The sequence below is a fragment of the Girardinichthys multiradiatus genome, chromosome 12 (assembly GCF_021462225.1).
Source record: "Girardinichthys multiradiatus isolate DD_20200921_A chromosome 12, DD_fGirMul_XY1, whole genome shotgun sequence".
NCBI classification, from domain to species: Eukaryota; Metazoa; Chordata; class Actinopteri; order Cyprinodontiformes; family Goodeidae; genus Girardinichthys; species Girardinichthys multiradiatus.
Genome location: NC_061805.1, coordinates 37973214 through 37992901, shown reverse-complemented (window position 1 = coordinate 37992901; position 19688 = coordinate 37973214). Strand labels below are relative to the sequence as shown.

Genomic DNA, 19688 nt, shown 5'->3' with positions numbered 1-19688 from the left:
GCAGGGCATACAGGACTTGGTTTTCACTTATGGTGTTACTCTAGATAACTTGCACATAAATGAAGTTGTCTTCAGTGATCAAAAGTCAGTCTCTTTTACTTGTTAGTCAGAATCTTTTTTCAAGTTTGTATTAAGCAGACACTTTATTGATGATTCTGTTATATTTTAAGTTTTTTTCTATTTTCAATTTTACATTCTTTACGGATGATAATGTTGAGCTTCTCGTTAATTCTTTTAGTTAACTTTGTCTTGCCAGTCAGGTTGCTCTTTACAAATCTAGTCACAGCTCTGTTATTTCTTGTTCACCCTTGTTAAACAATCATACTCCAGGCTTTCTAAGTTCCTGTCAAAAAGCAGAAAGAAGGTGGAGGTTCATGGATTTGGTTGTCCATCATGAGTACTTCAAAGAGTTTATTTACTCTTTTTTTTTTTTTTTTATCGTGTCCTGTCCGGCAGAGTAGTGCTCAGAATTGTTGTCTGAGTGCCAAGAAATTGCCCAACAGATTTACTTTCACAATCGGAGCATCACAGCTAATGCTTTAAAGCTCTGCTTGATATTTATAGAAGAAACTTTATTATAAACTTCTTTAGGAATATTTCAATTGTTACGGACACGGAGACTGAAATGAAAAGGAAAAAAGAAGCTCAAAAAAGAGAGAGATGGGGAAAAAGGGGAGAAAAGGAGGAAAGAGTGGAGGAGAGAAAGAAGGATAAAGAGAATACAAGATTACACGCTGCTTGCTTATACACCTGCAGCTGTTTTGTTTTTTTTTCTAACAAAATAGTACACGGTAATTCTGAATGTAAAATGTACTTAGTGAGAGGTGCAGCCCAAAATAGAACATCTGTGTATCTGTCAACACCTGAAGCTTAACCCCTGTGAGTATGGGTGTGGACGTGCTTTTGTATACAAGGTTTCGCCACAAATATATGCAATAGCGAGTGTGAGGACCCAAAGGCCTGCCCCATGGTCCCTGGACGGACACTGAGGAGATCTGAGTCACAGACATCTAAAGGCCCCCCAAAGCACAGAAACCCCAGGAGAACCACCGCCGGGACTACCGCAACCCCCCCAGAGAAGAGCAGTGGAGAGTCCCAGGGGAACCACCCAGCAGCGACAGTGCAGAAGCCCCAGGGAGCCGCAGCGACGTGTCCACAGGCCCCGTCGGCAGCCCTCCACGCCCGAGCAGATCCAGCCATGGACCCAGAGGCTCAAGACCCCGGGACACACCACCCCCCAAGCAGAGGCCCGACAGAGCCCAGGGGGCCAGGCCCCGGCAAGCAGCCACCGGAAGTGAGCCAGCACACACCAAAGCACCCGGCCACGGACACCGAGAACCACAAGTACACCAGCGGTCAGAGACTCCAACCACCGGCAGGCGGTGTGGCGGGGAGGAAGCTGATCCAGGAGAGGGAGCAGTCCAAGACCCAACCTGTCGCAAAAAAAAAAACAGGCACACACAGTCACAATCACCCACTCCCACCCTCATGCATTCACATAAAATCACTCAAACCCAACATAAGAATAACAACAAAATGGACGTCATACACTCACTCACACTCCCCATGCATACTCTATATTCCCAGGTCCAGGCGCCGGTACCCCCTCAGGGCAACCAGCCCCTGGACCCAGGAGGTGGTCCCCTTCCCTCCTGGGGCAGAGGCAGGCAGACAGCGCCGGTACTGCCCCGACCCAGGTGACCCCGGCCCAGCTCCCGCCCCCCTGCCCCAAACCCAGTCCCCAACAACCCCCATCCACCTCCGGAGAAGGGGCTATGTACAAAAGAGGGGTCCACAGGCCCAAAGCAACGCGCCAACTGGAGCCGCCCCAGGACGTAGCTGTCCCGACCCCCCAACGAGCTCCGATCCCAACCCCATGAGTCTCCCACCCCCAGTGAACCCCAACAAGAACCTCCCCACAGGGCCACCCCCAACAAGGACACCGATATCGAACACATCCCCCCGAACCCAAACGGCACAAATCCCCACCCCCACAGGGGCACATCCCCACAGGTGAACTCCGTGGCTGAGAAGCCGATGAAGCCACACCCACACAGCGCAAGCTCCACACACAGCCCCGCTCTAAGAACCCCCGCCACACCCGTTCCCCCACCACACAGCGCGCCGCAACGGCAAGGCAAGGGCCGTGCGCAACGCCACCCCCGCCCACCGGCGGAACAGGGCCCCACCCAGCACCGCACCCACAACCGGACCCCCGACCCCACACCATGATGGGACAAACTCATCCACCAAGAGGTCCCCGGCCAGCGGCAGGCACCCAGGGCCAATGACCCCTCCACGCCCCCCTCAGCAACAAAAAACACTACATCACTGCCACTGCAACGACCGCCCAGGGAGAAACACTATCCAGCTCAGATCCACCAGCGCCGCCCAGCCGATCCAAACGCCAGTGACCCCACGCCCTAGAAGTGGACACAACCCCTCCACCCCACAGGCCGCAGCCCCTCCACGCCACCCCCCAGTCCACCGCCCCGATCCCCCATCGGACAAGACAGCCAGCAGAGCAGCACACCTCCAAGCCCGCCCAAACCCCCAGACAGTGCCAGCAGCCCCAGCCCACCAGTCCACGAGAGGGATACATGCACCGGCCCGGGACCTGGGCCATGCAGGCCAATCACTCCAGGCCAAGCACACCTCACCAGCCGTCCCGGTGCAATCACAAGACATGCTCTGCCGCCCCACCCACCCAACCGCCAACTGCAGCTCAGCGCCCGACCCCGGGCCAGGACCACAGAAGGAAGCCGTGGAAAGAAGGCCACAGTTACCGGGCACCCCGCCAACCCCACCCCCAAACCCGGGGGCGCCCCAGCCCGCCAGCATCAAAGCAGGGCCACATCCCAATAAACGCCAGCTAAGACCCCCCCGCCAGAGCCCGGCACCCCCCCCAGCCGGCAGACCAGGGCCCAAAGCCAGGGGCCGAGATCCAAGGGAACCCAAGCGATCCCGAGAGAGCCGAAACGCCAGCCCAGCACCAGACAATCCCCAAGCCCGACCACCAACCCCAGCTCAGACCCGACTAGAGGGCCCATTCCCTCTCCCGGCCTCCGACCACAGATGGGAAATAGCGAACGGGGATGTGAAAAGACCCCAAGCCTGCCTCCACCAGCTCAAATGTGGTGTTGATGCGTGTTGTTGTAGTGTGCATTTAAAAAGAAAAACGGTGGGGAAGAGGGTCTGAAATGTTATGGTCTGCCATTTAAGCCTTAATATCGATTGTAGGAGAAAGTTAAAAAATTCAGAGATGCTTTACTGACTGTGAGATTTCAACTACTCCACCATCTGCTATGGAAGATCAAGGTAAAATCATTACCAGAAAAATTAAATAAAGTCTTTTTTGGATATCCCTCCTAGAATTTATTGTTACTCATAATTCTTTTTTCACTCAACCTAATGCACGTATTCAGCACTGATTCTTTTCAGAGGCTAAGTTAAAACAAATTACCTGGTAATGTATACCATTATATTATGCAATGTCATAATTCGTATTCTTTATCATCAGAATGCAGCCTTTAGTAACTGTATCTATCTGAGCTTTACTATCATGCAACTCAGCTGGGTCAGGTGTTGCTTGTAAACCACCTCTAGGGGCAGTGTTGCACAATATTTCAGGAGCAATTTCAGGGCTTTCACTGAGCTACCGGTGCAATACTAAAACTTTACCAGCTCACTTAAAATATTTTTATCTGAGTCAATCACTGGCAAATGATTCGTCATTGTTTTCTTGTGTTATGATTCCAGTACAGGCTGACCAATCTCTAAAAGGTTAAACATAAATATTCTAATTTCTATACATTTATTGGCAACTTGTGCAGGACTTCTTTATGTATGTAATTATAATATAAAAACACTTCAGCTCATATAAATTTAAAACAAAGTTTTATTTAAATCAAAAGGAAAAACAAGACAATAGCTAAATCATCAAAACATAGTATATTCATAGAATAACTATACATCATGACTAATAGACAAAACAATAAGATCAAACATACAAAAAAAAAAATGGAGAATGAATAAAATTCAGTGAGTAATATTGCACTTCATTTCTAAAATGTTTCAGACCCCTTCACCTAAGTTTTTTTTTTTTTTAATCTCTGAACATTTCAGTTCCTGCCTTTATTACTAGGTCAGGAGTTTAGCTTAGTTTTGACACCGGACTAGTTCTAAAGCCCAAGCAAATGGACTATGGTACTGACCAAACCTGAAAAAATGTAAGCTTATTCTTTACCCCATAGTTTCCCTAAGATAAAGACCAAACAAAAGAAAAACTGCAAACTGCATTTAGACAAGTTTACAACCATAGTCTACAACCCCATGGGGGAGACCAACTAAAAAGGCTGCCAGAAAACAACCTGAAAGAATGCCCACAAAAAGAGAGAAAATAATCGCCAGTCATCATCGCTGTCGAGATTTCTTTCTTTTACAAAGTTTTCTTTAAAAAGGACAGTTTTTTTTTTGTTCTACCCTTTTTCGTCCTTTTGAACAAACATCGAAAGGTCAAAGAACATACAGGTGTGGACGTACACAAACTAGAACATCGGTTAGAACAGATGCTGAATGAAACGAAGAACTGTGTTCAGGTCTTTTTTTCTGCAGCAAGGCCACTAAGATAAGATCACTTTAACATTCTGCAGTTTGTGAATCACCGTCAGAAGCTGTTTGCTTTAGTTGCCAGCAGAATCTGGGTAGGAACGCGCACACGCAAACTAGTGTTAGCTAGGTTTCAAAGGAAAAATGTAAACGTAATAAAGTTTCTAGCATTAAAACATAGTAAATAATGCTTTAACAGCCCAAGTGTCACTGCCTTACTGAAAGCTCATCTATCACATGGTTAGTACCCATTTGTTTTCAACCTGACCTTCACCACTGAATGCATATTTTTATTAATTTATTTTTATTTTTAAAAAAAGTGCTGCTTTTTTGTCTTTTTTATGACCATGTCAAACCTCTATTACAAGTGGTCTAATGCATTAAATGAGTTAGAAAACCAATGTATTACTCATTTTCCTAGTACTACTTGTTCTGACCAGCCTGCATAGAGGTTTAGCACCGTCCCCAACTTTACATTTGTGCTGGAAGACATTCTTCCTCATTCATGTTTTTTTTTTTTTTTTAATTAGCATTCCGGTTTCACTGGTCTGGTAAAAATCTGTCAGTTAGGATGCAGTGAGGAACTGCAGCAGGACAAAAAGTACTTCGGCTGTCTGGTTGTTTTAAAGGGCTATAAAGATAAATAAATGAAATGAATGGAAAAATGGAATGTGATTCGTTTTAAAAAGCTGCCTTGCTTTTTTGGAGGTGTGTTCTCTCATTTTGGTAGTTAAAAAAATGAATAGTTTTAACAGTGCAATAAAAAAAAACTTTTTCAACCGCTTGGCAAGTGACAAAAACCCACCTAAGACAGTGCTTTTTAGGCAGTAATGCAAGCTGGACTTACTCTGACACATGGACTTGAGGGGCTGCAGGCAGTTGAGGTTGAGTCCCTCTTTCATGCACATTTATCTTGTCAGCTACACTTTGAGTGACAAAAACAGGACAGCAACACCACTAGTTCAAATCCAGAGCTATCTTGGAACAAAAAAACCGGAAAAGGCTATGAGCAGATCCAAATACGAAGAGAGAATAACAGAACTATGCAACACAAAAGGGATGGTAGACAGGTAGCTGAGGAGGCAACACCTTACTTAAAGAGCTTCCACCTGCAGTATTAGGGTAAAAAAACTGCAGGTAACTTATTAGTGTACTGTCTCCATTTACTGAGAAGCAGAAAAAATCTTTAACTGTTCAAAATAAATTCAGTGCATTTCTTACTTTTCAGTCTTTCTTGTTTTCAAAAGTCAAACATTTTGCAGATCATAATCTATAAAGATAAGCCTGCTGTCTGCTATTCTAGGTCTGGTTTTTCACAAAACTAAAAGCAACGTATTAGTGATTTATGTAACCAAAAAGAAAATCTCTAAACAAACCACCAAACTTAGGTAAAGAACAAAATGTGCAAAACAAAAAATTCCCACGTGATGCAAAAGAAATTAGTCTTTGCTCTGTTTTTAACCACTGCTGCAAGCTTTAACTCAAACAGACTACAATGGTTAGAACATCATTACTTTCCTTCTATCATCCCATGATTTTAAGGTTATTCTGCTGAAGACTGGACATGGTTAGTTTCCCCATATGTGTAAGGAGTCACGCCCTTAATGTGCCACAAATAGAGAAGAATCAAGGCTGAAGAGGAGCTTGGCAGGCTGAGCCTTGGTGATTCCTTCTCTTCAACTTCTTCACCAGGGCTCCGCTGCTAGACTCCACACAGGCTGAATATTCCTCAGGAAGATGGTGAAACCCCAAATTAGAGACAGCTTTTTCTCTTGAGGAGGAAAGGCGAAACACGTTTGCTCCGTCCAGCTCAGTGCCGGGCAAGTCTTTGTAGATCAGATCTTACGATTTTCTCGAGAACTCAACAGTGTCAATGCTGTCATCTGAGAAAATGTCCAAAGCTCAGCCTTTTAAGCATGTTCCTTTAGGTACTCTGAACCACTCAGGGTAAATTTAAAGAAATGCTCAGCGTGATGGACAGGTATCGAGCCTGCGCTCCACTGCACATCTGGAGTGATCTGGGTTGGGATCAATCTGGTGTGGGGAAAAAAAAAAGAAAAACATGAAATTATTTTAAGAGAAGGGATGATTTCTGAAAATGTTAATGATCAAATGATCTTTGCTGCTTACCTCAGAGTACAGAGGAGGTGGATGGAAGCGGAACTCATGGATATAGGCCAGAAGAGGACCCCCCAGTTCCTCTCCAGCTGCAGGAGCATCCAGGCGGCCTTGCCTCTGCTCTTCTGTCACAATTTCTGCATAGCTTGGAGGAGCTGCAAGTGTTAACAAAAACAAAAGAAATCAGCATTTTTAAAATCAATCCCAAATGTATTTAAAGCTGATATGTACACTTCAATCACAACACCACAAGTGGATTTACCTTCAGGCCTTTCTGGCAGACCCAAGGTCAACCAGGTCACGCTGCACTGGCTGCTGACACTTGAGGTGCGGCTGCCAAACGGATGGAGAGGAATGGTTCCAATGACAAGGGGTAAGTTCAGAGACAGGTTTATTGCCCCTGGTATGTCCACGTACACCTGAACAAAACAGCTGTTTAGAAGTCGATCAAAGGTTAAGCAAATTAACCCATTCTGTCTTTTACGATGGACCTGCTCTACAAGCAATAGCTTGACTTGAAATTTTAGATCTGGGTCAGTGTCTGGCGATCAGTTGCTTAAGCTGGCATGATGACTGCTTGAAGGGTAATGAGCTTATAAGCACCCTGAGAACAGGTGTTGCTGCCGTTTTTTGGCTAATGCTTAGTGCCATGTAGAGATAACATGATAGTACAGTCCAAGGCTCAGAGCCAATAATGTAAGCTGAATCAGGACAAATATGGACATACTACGAAATATTGATTCTGTACTAACACCAGTTCAGAAAATAGGTTGTGATGACAACTTTATGTAAGCAGAAACCCTTGTGAGAAACCCTTGTGTTTGCCTGCCTGTCATTTTTGGACATTTTATCTAAATGTTTGGAAAATGCACAAATGCTCAAAACACCATAGGCCCCCACTCACCATAAGAGAGTACTCCACTCGGATAATGCTGCAGTCCAGGATGGAGGGGGAAACAGGTGGAATCTTCAGCATCTTGCCGTTCCAGGTCTCTGTTTTGCCGGAGGACAGAGACTCTCCCCGGAGGTTGGCGACCAGTTGCTTGACCTCCTTTATCTTCCCTTTGGCATAGAAGGTCTGGGTCTGGTAGATGGCTGCTTTTGGCACCACCATGCGTGATGAGCAATTCTCGATCTCTGCGAAGATTTGGATTGACTCTCCTGTGTGATCAAAATAAAAAAAGGAGAGGTAAGTTTCTCCAGTCATAAAAGCAGCAATCAGATTTGTGGTATTGTTACTATGTTACTCTTACCTGGGGTGTATCCCTTCCTTTCAATTTTGGCACTTAGGGAAATAGGACCTGAGGTGCAGAACCAACAGCAAAGTGTCTTGTCTGCAGTGCCAGCCTGTGGTGACTGAACAAGTGATATGGGGAAAAAATAAAAAACAAAGTTTTAATAAGAGCGCAGGGGGAAGTCATTTTAAATTCTATTACGCTTACCTAACAATGAATGGTCATTTCAGAGGAGCTTACCAACAATAATGGAGTGTTGATGTCAATGTGCTCAAAGACTGTAAATTCCTTCTTGGTCTTCATAGGCAGGAGCCATGGCCTGTGGAGCTCTGCCTTTACCCAGTAGCGCACACTGCCATGCTTTCCTTCGAAAGAGGTAGCCAGAGGTCTGCAGGGGAGAGGCAACAAGGACAGGGAAGAGTTAAAAGGTTGTGTTAACCACCAAAAGCAAACATTCAGCTAAGTATGGTCAAAAATGAACACATCATCTCTGGGTTACACATGATACCAGACCACTTACGTCTGTGGAAGCTCGAGGCTGAATGCGTACTCATGTCTTCCTGCGTGGATAGTAGTGAGTCCTTCCTCTGAGTTGTCATCGTCTGAAAAACAAGGAGGACAATATTCCAAACACATGTATACCATACCTGGACAAAATGCTCTACGAAGGCATCTGAAAGTCATACCAAAAAAGAAAACAAAAAAACAAAAAAAAAACAAAAAAACAGGGTGGGGGAGACAAAAAGAGAATAACGTATTTTACAATTAAATCTGTCTGTAAGAAATTAATGTATTGAGACAAACAGCATAAAAATATTTTAAAAAAAAGGAGACTAAAGAAGATGACTTATTGGAGAGAAGGCTGGAGTGAAGTAGAGAGAAGGAATATACCACAGATATAAAAGGGGCCTACATATTTTTCATTTCAAAATGTTCAGTTTCCTAGATTTTTTGTAATTTTTATTCATTCTGAACATTTGAGTATATAACACATTAAAGTTGTATCTGCTTCTATAATCTGATATGTTCTGAAAATTGTGAAACGAAATGAGGATTGACTTCCAAATTGAAAGTGTCACCAGAATCAAATTGCAACTCAAACATTTATGGATGAATCTTTCAATGGAAACTCAAATGGACCTTCGGAAACTAGGCCAAAACTGTCAAAAGCCGCTTGTCAGTGTTTACTAATGCCAGCTGATCAGATCTATTCTCGTGCCCCATTGTAATTTCATGAACCAAATAGCCTACAAACAAGACTGTCGTGCTTTTTTTTTTTTAATGAGCTTTTAAAACAAAGTTTGTATTTTGGGAAATTATACTGCAGAAATACATATTCTGTTATCCAACTGCGTTTCTATGGTAATTGCATTTTTTTGTAAAAAAATAAATAAATAAACACTGGATACCCTCTTTACATTTTAAGAGGGATTTGGCAAACCAAATATAAAAGGGTGTCATTTAAATACAAATCAAGGTAAATACGAATGGGTGTTTGGAAATTTTGAATTTGTCTTTTACGATATAGAACACAGTATTGAAACTAAAACATACTTTTCAAGCTTGCCTGTAGGCAAAGCAATGTATTGCTGTCAGATAATAGAATGAGCACTTTGTTATGTATTCTTACTGCCTAAAAGAGGAAAACGCAAACAAAAGCATTTAATAACGGCGTAAAAACGATTTTTGATGCAATTTTTTTTTTTTTTTTTTTTGTAAAAGAATAGTGTTGCAAAGCTGTAGCTGTATCTCCCGGCTCAGCACACCCTCCCCTTAGCAGCAGCAGCAGCAGCAGCGTGGTAAACAAGTGCGGATCTGTCACTCAAACGGCAGCCTCCAACAGGAGGAGACCGGCCTAAACCGGTGCGAGCAGCTTCACAACAGCAGCGCAGGGCTCATTCATTGCGCGGCGCTGCTGTCTTCGCCAATACAAACCACAACTACCAAGTATTACGTAGTTCTAAGATTTTAGAAACTTATGAGATGCGTTGAGGTCATTTTATTTTTATTTTTACATTTATGCTGAACTTTTCGCTGGCTAAAAGCCACACAGGACCGCTTCAGACATTTAAATTAGCCACAAAGCTGAAGACAACAAGCCACAATTTTAAATAAATATGGATGACATATAAATAGGCTACATGTAAAACGCCGAAGCGCTTAAATGAAAATGCATCCGCAGAGTGATGTTCTGCAGGTGTTTTCCTTATTAAAAAGTTGCTGAGTGGTTTGTCACTCTGCAAAACCATTATGTCATTGACCACGCTTAAGCATCTTCACCAATCACAAGCGAGCTGAAGCTGTTGCCCCGCCCATTCTCAATCCAGTTTTCTGAACAGGATTAAACCGCTTTGAACAATAGGGGGAAATTTCTAAACAAAATCCTTATTTTAAAATAGCAAATGTGTTCTATTGTGGCTGAATTTTTTATTTATTCCCCTTTTAAACTAGAACTATATTAAAACAGCAGTAGATGCTCAAGAAGCTGTCATTCATTCTGACACATTGGCTACAAACAAGCAAGGAAGGAGACAATATCATAAAGTAAAAGACTATAGTAGGTCTAATTGTAGACGATGGAGGCAACAAAATGACATTCGGTGAATTAGTTCGTTTATATTCTGTTTTCCTGTCCGGGGAAACAAACGAGAAGAGCATCGCTGTTTCGACCAAACTTGTGCAATATTAACTGAAAACTTACCTCTCTCATGTCCTATTAAAATGTCCTTGTGATTTAGGTATTCCACTTCTTCGGTGTAGTTCTGGGTGTAGGCAGTGTTGGATCCAGCATTTCTAGACTCGGTCCAGCGAACTTTTGCGAACCCCTTCGCGTGGATTTTGAGAGATTTAACGCGGATTTCACCGGTGACTTCGATGATCACCCTCCCTGAGACACAGTCTCCGCTGGAGAACACGGGAACGTTGCTGTCATTGAAACAGTCGTAGCTTACGATGAAGCTCTTCACCTTCCCTAGCACCATGGCGGAGAAGAGTTTGTGAGCTCTAAAACAGAAGTCTACGAAAAAATTGATCTCATAAGGGAAACAAAAAAAAAAAAGAAAAAAATGGGTAGGGGGTTGCAGATTGCAGACACTGATCAGTATCTCTGCCCTGCAAAAAGCAGCAGGCACGATAAGTGGCTTCTTTTTGAGCTTTTCATTGAGCTATGTGATGGCTGACTAACAGCAGTAGATGCTGTTATCACCTGCCTGTCCTGCTTGACGGTCTCCAGTCACAGACAAGGAAACCCCCGAAGCTCAGCTCGTTTTAAGCGACGAGCTGGGTGGAAAAACAATCTTGTGCGCATGCGCCTAGTTCTGCTGCCCTCCCTACCTCCTGCCTTCTGGAACAAGGCAAGCAGCAGAAGAGTGTGGCACAGATCACATTCAGAAAACAAGTATGCTTAAACACCTGAAACGCTACATAAAAATATGTAATTGCAGTTATTTTAAGGCTTTGCATATCAACCTTATGATTAGACATGTTTTAAAAAACAACGATTTAAATGTGCTTATTTTGCAATCAGAAAACAAATTGTGCAATGTGTGATCCTTTCTCTGTGTTCCAATATGGTGGCATTCTGCTCTTTTTGACTGGACTCAGCATATGCAGCACTGTGCATTGTATGATTCTCTAAAATTCATACAGGGAAGGCTTTTGTCATATTATGCCAGTCATAATACTGCCTTGTACAATGTAAGGATAGGATGGCTTCATCATTTGATAAAGCTGTTCATTGGATTCGCTTCAAAATATAGCTATCACCCCTGCGTCTCAGTATCTGTGTAATACTAAAGCTTCCATATCTGTTGTGTGCACTTTAACACAATGGTTTTTACATATCTGTCTCTCCGAGCACTGTTAAATCAACATAGCATCATGCATTTTGCATGATGCCCCAGGAAAAGCCATGCAAAGTTGTTAAAAACCATAAATATCCATGATTAAAGGTACTAGAGACCAGAGAAACAGCTAGTATTTTCAAAAATATATTCCCTCACATTAATATGAAATAATCATTGCATACAGGAGGACTGCTCCTATTGTGCTGAGCTCTCTATCCAGAAAAACAACTCCTGGGGCTCCAAACGCCACCCAGTGACCATTAATGTTTCTAACAAGAACTGCAGACCCACCTGTTGAAGGCTGCAGAAACCAAAGTCCTTGCTTTTCCTCAAAAATAATGATGTCATATGGGTGTTTATTTTTATTTTTTTTTCATTGAGAACAGTAATGAAAAGAATACTCTTTAGTGGTTCTTGCGAAGTTACCTTGGATGTGTCCCTCCTTTTCCATGTTCCATGCATGTCCCAATCTGATGTGTTCCAAATGAAAAAAACTCTTTTATTTGTGTTCTCACAAACCCCAAAAAAGGTTCATGATACTCAAATTGTGCTTTAATACATTTTTCTGTTTATGGCAGAATAATCCAGTCCAAGTTTAATCAATTGAGTTATTTTAGATTTCAGACTAAAGATAAAAAAGTGCAATAGACATCCTTTAGTATCGTCGTAATGGCTCTTTAATTTATTACTAAGTCATAAGCTATGAAACGAATGCCTTCTTCAGCATCATTACTCAGCTGTGGTGTGAGGCCATATTGTCTTGCTGTTCTTACACTGGGCACAAAATAAGGCACGTTCAGTACCCTTTCAGTCAAGGCAAACCAGTAACAGAAAAGTCCTTCAGCATGCAACTGAATAGTTACTTTTTTTCCCGGGGCAGGAAGCCATATCATCCAAATCCAAAACTGTTTCATTTTATAGCTTCATACTATAACTAAATATTAAGTTACTTGCAACAGAGTGTCTTCAATCAGAGGCTTCTTCATTTCTGCAGTAAGACAGACCGCTACTGGAGATCTATCAGCATCTACAACGGCTCTTTGAAGAAATGAACAACATTTAATTTCCGTTTGGGATTAATCAAGACTTTTTGAATTTGAATTTGAATTCAACCATACAGACACATTTGTAACAGTAATACAACATAATATACACAAGATAGTTGTGATCACTGCAGAGGTTTCTCAGCAACGTTGTTTAAAAGATTTTGGTACTTAGATAAATGCTGCCCTCTAGAGTATCCTTTTGCCATTACGTGGTTAAAAAACGGTTTGATTTGGATAAGATTTCTTTTTTATTTTAAATTAATAAAGGCGGTGATTTGTGTTTAGCTGAGTTTGTTTGTTTCTTTGTTTGTTTTGATTTTTTAATCCCCTAGAACTATTATAATCGAATGATGTCCCTGAAAAGGTAACCTTAAGAAAACTCTTATTTTGACAGCTTTACCCGGATGTGGATCCTCTCGCTTGGCAACGTTTGCGAGGAAGTTTGTACTTCTGCGCCGATAAATTTCATACATTTTTGGAAAATGTTTCCTTTTACCTAAGAAAATTTATTATTTTATAGGATTTGAATAGAAGGCATAAATATGTTTTTGTTGGCTTTGGTTTTCTTCCTCTATAACTATGTCGAAGGTATCCAGAATGTTGCCAGACCAAACATTGTTATGGTGATGAGTGATGCATTTGTAAGCATAATTTGCACTACATATTTATTACAAGTTTTAGACTTACAATTAAAAACAGTGAATTTTGTGTTTTGGTTTGTTTTTCTTATTATAACTTTGTATTTGTGTGTTTTTTTTAAGGATGGCCGATTATCATTTGATCCAGGCAGCAAAGTAGTGCAGCTCCCATACATAAATTACCTCAGGGAGTTGGGCTCTACTTTCCTTAATTCTTACACAAACTCGCCCATCTGCTGCCCTTCAAGAGCAGGTACATTTTGTAAATAAGAAGTCTTATGAAACTAGTTCCTAAAATGCAAATGAAGAGACACCTGATTAACTTCCTGACCTTTTTCCACAGCAATGTGGAGCGGTCAGTTTGTTCACCTCACTCAATCATGGAACAACTACAAGTGCTTGAATGCAAACTCAACCACATGGATGGATTTGTTGGAGAGGAATGGATATCGTACAAAGATGCTGGGCAAGCTGGATTATACCTCAGGAAGTCACTCAGTAAGGTGGGTAGGGACTTTCAGAGAAGATGGGAAACCTCTCTGTTAGGCTGAGCCTGATTCTCAGGTGCAAGTATCATTATCCATGTTTTTTTCCCTTTTTTTCTGTGCATTTACCACAGTAATCGTGTCGAAGCGTGGACACGAAATGTTCAGTTCCTCCTTCGCCAGGAAGGCCGGCCTGTTTCTCAACTTGTTGGCAACATGTCAACCATAAGGATCATGGAAGATGACTGGAAAAACACAGATAAAGCTACTCAGTGGATCCGTCACGCAGCTGCACTTTCAAATGAGCCCTTTGCTCTTTATCTTGGCCTCAATCTGCCTCATCCTTATAAAACTGATTCTTTGGGGCCTACGGCAGGAGGATCCACCTTTCGCAGCTCACCGTACTGGCTCACCAAGGCATGTTTTTTTATGTTATTATTTGATGATAGCTTTGTTATTAATTTTATTTTATCAAATGTTTACACCCCTCAGCCCTAAATATGTTGCAGACTGTAATAATATAATAATTGTTGTTTTCCACACTCAAAGGTGTCTTCTGAGCTTGTCTCTATTCCTAAATGGTTGCCTATGGCTGCGATGCATCCTGTTGACTACTACTCTACCTTTACCAAAAACTGCAGCAGCAAGTTCACTGAGGAGGAAATAAAAAGCATTCGGACCTTCTACTATGCCATGTGTGCAGAAGCAGACGCCATGCTGGGTTAGTTGATTGAAACTGGTGGGGTTTAAAGATTAGACAGTTTAGAGTAGAGAAGCAACGATTCTTCTTATCCTGACCTTTTCCAATTTCAAGATGTCTTTAAGGCCTGACCTTGCGATTAAGAGTTTTGACCCTATAAAACTCCCATTCTTAGATTCATTACACATAGAGTGACATTTCCAATTCTTCATTTCTTTGTAATTTTGATGATTATGGTTTACAGCTTAAATTCAGTGTGTCAGAAATGTAGAATATTACTAGAGTTAAAAATTGGAAGCTCATGGCTACATGCTACACCCTAATCAGTTAACTAACTCAAAATAACTGCAAAGGTTTCGTGAGCCAATAAAATTGTCTTTCAGTCTGCGGTGGTGGGCTACACAATCATGGGGAAGACAGTCATTGACACCGTCCACTAGGAGGGCAAGCCACAAGAGGTCATGGCTATAGAAAGATGAGTGGAAGGAAAATGTGTGGTAGGAAAAGGCGCACCAGTAGCAGGGATAACTGCAGGCTTGAGAGGATTGTTAAGCAAAATCCACTCAAGAATTCAGGGGAACTTCATAAGGAGTGGACTGAGGCTGGAGTCAGTGCATCAAGAGTCACTACTCACAGATGAATCCTACACATGGGCTACAAATGTGAAGCCACTGCTGAGCCACAGACAACATCAGAAGTGTCTTACCTGGTCTAAAGAGAAAAAAAAAAACTAAACTGTTGCTCAGTGGTCCAAAGTCCTCTTTTCAGTTGAAAGTAATGTTTCCATTTCACTTGAAAATCAAGGTCGGAAGGGAGAGAAGAGAGGCAAAAGATCTACATTGCTCGAAGTGTAATGTGAGGTTTCCAGTCAGTGTTGATTTAGGGTGCCTTGTTGTCTGCTGGTGTTGTTCCACTGTGTTTTCTAAAGTCCACAGTCAACACAGCCATCTACCAGACAATCTTTGAGCACTGCTGACGAGCTTTATGGAGATGCTGATTTCATTTTCCAGTAGGACGTGGTACCTGCCCATACTGCCAAAGGTACCAAAAGCTGGTTCAGTGACCATGGTGTTACTGTGCTTGTTTGATCAGCAAATTGACCTGACCTGAACCTCATAGAGTATCTGTGGAGTATTGTCAAGATGAGAGACAGTAGACCCAACAATGCAGATGACCTGAACGCAACTATCAAAGCAACCTGGGCTTTCATTACACTTCAGCAGAACCACAGGCTGAAAACCTTTATGCCACGTCGCATCAATGCAGTAATTCATATGAAAGGAGGCCCAGCTAAGTATTGAGTGCACTGAAATGAACAGACCTTTGAGAAGCCTGACATTTCTTTTTAAAATATCCCTCTTTATTGATCTTATTTATTATTCAGATTTTCTGAGACACTGGAGTTTGAGGTTTCATTCCCTGGAAGCCACAATCACCAAAATTACTAGAAATAACATCTTGAAATATGTTACTTTATATGTAATGAATCTAAATAATCTAAATATGAGTTTCACTTTCTGAGTGACAAAAATATCTTAACTTTTTCACGATATTCTAATTGTAGATGATTTTATTGCAAACAAGGGATATGTACTAATCCCTCAATGTTTTATTTCAGTAATTAAATTGTTAAAGTGAAAAAAGATCTTTTCTGCAGCTTTGCAGTCTGTAGAAAGGTAGGAGATTATTTTTGAAAAAACATTATTTTATTTATTGTCTTACCAACACTACATATGTAATACATATGCTCTTGCTGAGAGATTCTGATCACCACTGCATGTTCCACCCTTTTGTCTCTTTAGGTCAGGTGATTGCAGCTCTGAGGGAGACCGGCGTGCTGGACAACACTGCTGTCATCTTCACAGCCGACCACGGGGAGCTAGCCATGGAGCACCGGCAGTTCTACAAGATGTCAATGTTCGAAGGCAGTTCTCATGTTCCCCTGCTCATCATGGGGCCTGAGGTGAAGTCTGGCCTGCAGGTCGAGCAGCTTGTGTCCTTGGTTGATCTCTATCCCACTGTGCTTGGTAAGAAAGGGGAAAACATGTTTTAAGTTCAGCAAATGGAAGATTTAAATTTCAGGATTTCAACTGGACTTGACATCTTTGTTTGCTTTGCAGATATTGCTGGTATTCCAGCTGTCGGCAATTTAAGTGGGCACTCCATCCTGCCATTGATATCCAAATCTGGGAATCTTTCTAAGAACGAACACACAGAGTGGGTATTGAGTGAATATCACGGCTGCAATGCCAATGCCTCTACATATATGCTTAGGGTTGGACATTGGAAATACATTGCCTATGCAGATGGACTCAGTGTGCCCCCACAACTTTTCAGTGAGTCTTAAACCATGCAAACTGTTTCACTTCTCAGAAATATCTTTAGAGAAAGACACCTTGATTCCCAGTGTTAAATGCCCCTTCTGTACCCCTTATTTTGCAGATGTCAAAGTGGACAAGGATGAACTGCACAATGTTGTTCTCAGATTCCCAGACGTCCAGGCTAAACTCGACATGATGTTACGCAGCATTGTAGATTATCCAAAAGTCTCCTCAGCTGTCCATCTCTACAATAAGAAGTCATTTGCTGCATGGCGGGACAGTTTGGGGAGAGACTATGCTGAGGTCATCGCTAACCTCAGGTGGCATGCAGACTGGCAAAAGGACATCCTGGCCAATGAGAAAGCCATTGATACATGGCTGCATGGCTCTTCAAGAACATTTTATGGCTAAAGTGATGGTTAAACTTCCTATGCTGCAATAGTACTTTCATGAACCTTTTGTATTTTAATACATCCATTCTAAAAGCTAGAGAGGTATTGTTAGATTGTATTTCTCAGATACACCAATCAGGTGGGTAATTATGACCAGTAATCCTGATTGGTCTGTGGCTGTGCAGCCTGTGTATTTTCACACCCTTCAATCATAACCAGTAGGAAATGTGCCAGCAATTAGAGCCAAATTAGCTTGTCTGATCAACCACAAGGATCAGTAAGGGGGAGTGAACCCCTGTGCATCAGTGAGCTTTAAACACGAATGACCATTGACTTCTCAAAGAGGACATATATCTTAAAGATTTCAGTTTGTACATATTAATCAGTAAGATTAATAAATAACATTTTCAAATAATTTAAAATCTTAAAAATTTAATTTATTTAGATGTTAATAGGAATGACAGATTGACTCTGTTTACTGATTATGTGACCTTTAAAGACATATTTTAGTCCTTTGGTTTTATTTGGGGTTTATCAGTGTAAACAGGCCTCAACACATACAGTTTTCAGATCTATTTTCTTCCAGGTCACAATAATGTTCTACTTTGTGTTGGCCTATCATGTAAAATCTCCTATAATATATTATATAGTGATATTTGTGGCTGTAAAATGAAAAGCAAATTCTATTATACGATCAATTTAAGTAGTGGCATGTGAGTAAATAAAACCAAGGGTGCTAAATGCACAACATGTAGACAATCGGGCTATTTAAGAGAGGTTATTATTGCTGGGGGGACTGCTGGGTGATGGACTGCTGAAAATGAGGCCTTCAATTTCTACTTAGATTCTGGATAACTTCAGGGGGTTATTTAAACTTAACTTAAATTTGGATATTTTTTACACATTCGCTGTACTACACAGATCCATTTTCAGGACTGACCGTTTCGATTTGTGCTCACATAATAAAGTAAAGGCGATCTACACTAGACATATTTTTTGAGCATGCTTGTCCTGATTCACACTCCTTACCGGTGGGTGGCGGTAATGCACCAACTTTCTGTTGGTCAACCACCATTAAAAATCAAGAAGAAGAAGAATGAGCCAAACAAGCAAAAAAAAAAAAATACTTCCGTGTCATTCAAGCTATAGGTCCAATGGTCAATGTAAACAGTAAGTTGTCTATGGAAATATATATATATATATATATTTTTTTTAGATCTATTGGTTAGAGCTGTTTTAGCTCAACTAAATAATTCGTACATTTTATATATGCAACGTTTTTATTTACGTTCACGCTGTTTAACTGCTGGTAAACTCTGGCTAGCAAATCTGTCTTCTAAAAGCTAAAGTAACAGAAACTCACTTTGTTGGCATTAAAGGTAGATCATTCATATGCCATGGTAGGTTTCACAGCTGCAATAAAAAGCAGCACATACCCGAACAGTTGCATTATTTGGTTTTGCTTTACTAATGTTAATGGCTGTTGTGGTAAATATTCAACTTGTGGCTTGTTGATAATTGCTATAAAAGGTACTTTAAGTATTTACGGTAAAGGTCTGTCTCCTAAAGATGTCCAATAAAGAAGTTAAAACCGCACTGAAAAGTGCCAGAGAGGCCATCAACAACAAAGAGTTCAAAGAGGTCCTAAAGCACTGCAAGGTAAAGCGTCTTGGTTTACAATACTGTCAGAAATGCAGCTAATGTTTCCACATACTGGGAGGACGAAGGTTTTAAAGCTGATTTTTGCGCTCCTCTGCGTGGTTTCAGACTGTTCTGAAACTTGAAAAGAACAATTACAATGCTTGGGTGTTCATCGGCAAGGCAGCCAGTGAGCTGGAACAACCTGATCAGTCACAAGCAGCCTATAAAAAAGCAGTGGAGCTGGAGCCTGATCAGCTGCTGGCCTGGCAGGTAAGGCGCTGCTTTCTTCAGGTGTTTTCATCTAAAACTTGGATGCCCAGTCATAAGAACACATAGTCTACAGTTATTTGCCACAAAATTCATTTACACAAATAATCTGTTGCATTGTACTGCTTCACCACCCTTGCCTAGTAATTGTGAATTATTTCATTACTGTGTATTTTTGTAGGGTTTAGCAAATCTTTATGAAAATACTGATCAGTGGGATTTCAAAGATGAGCTCCCCAATGTCTACCAGAAGCTTGTGGAGCTTTATGCAAGGTAAGGAATTTTCTTTTTATTTGTCAGGACTAGGCATGGACCTTTTACCAGTAATAAAAATACAAACGTTAAAATAAAATAACTTTTTCAAAACCATTAAAATGTAATGTCATATGGTT

General features: G+C 41.6%; 3 protein-coding genes across 4 annotated transcripts in view; 2 read left to right on the top strand and 1 right to left on the bottom strand.

Moving 5' to 3' along the window:
* Positions 1–3880: 3880 nt before the first annotated feature.
* Positions 3881–11218, bottom strand: arrdc3a (arrestin domain containing 3a). Its single transcript, XM_047381574.1, has 8 exons — positions 10663–11218; positions 8482–8563; positions 8202–8349; positions 7980–8082; positions 7631–7887; positions 6989–7145; positions 6739–6881; positions 3881–6642 (listed from the first exon to the last, which is right to left on the bottom strand). Exons 1-8 carry the CDS (start codon positions 10940–10942, stop codon positions 6574–6576), a joined length of 1239 nt encoding a protein of 412 aa, XP_047237530.1. The 5' UTR covers positions 10943–11218; the 3' UTR covers positions 3881–6573.
* A 1853-nt stretch (positions 11219–13071) lies between these two features.
* On the top strand, positions 13072–18380 carry arsk (arylsulfatase family, member K). Of its 2 annotated transcripts, XM_047381834.1 has the most exons (9): positions 13072–13216; positions 13441–13493; positions 13614–13743; positions 13834–13993; positions 14110–14392; positions 14525–14696; positions 16478–16702; positions 16796–17011; positions 17118–18380. In XM_047381834.1, the coding sequence occupies exons 2-9, from the start codon at positions 13473–13475 to the stop codon at positions 17405–17407; spliced, it is 1497 nt and encodes a 498-aa protein (XP_047237790.1). In that variant the 5' UTR covers positions 13072–13216; positions 13441–13472; the 3' UTR covers positions 17408–18380. The 2 variants fall into 2 exon arrangements, with proteins under 2 accessions (XP_047237790.1, XP_047237789.1); XM_047381833.1 differs by lacking the exon at positions 13072–13216 and having other exon boundaries at positions 13240–13493.
* A 103-nt stretch (positions 18381–18483) lies between these two features.
* The window catches only part of ttc37 (tetratricopeptide repeat domain 37), a 21927-nt gene continuing 20722 nt past the window's right edge, over positions 18484–19688 (top strand). Inside the window, exons 1-4 of the mRNA XM_047381029.1 lie at positions 18484–18558; positions 18958–19047; positions 19156–19299; positions 19478–19569. Coding sequence (XP_047236985.1) covers positions 18958–19047; positions 19156–19299; positions 19478–19569 — 326 coding nt within the window. The 5' untranslated portion in view covers positions 18484–18558. The remainder of the gene's footprint in view (positions 18559–18957; positions 19048–19155; positions 19300–19477; positions 19570–19688) is intronic.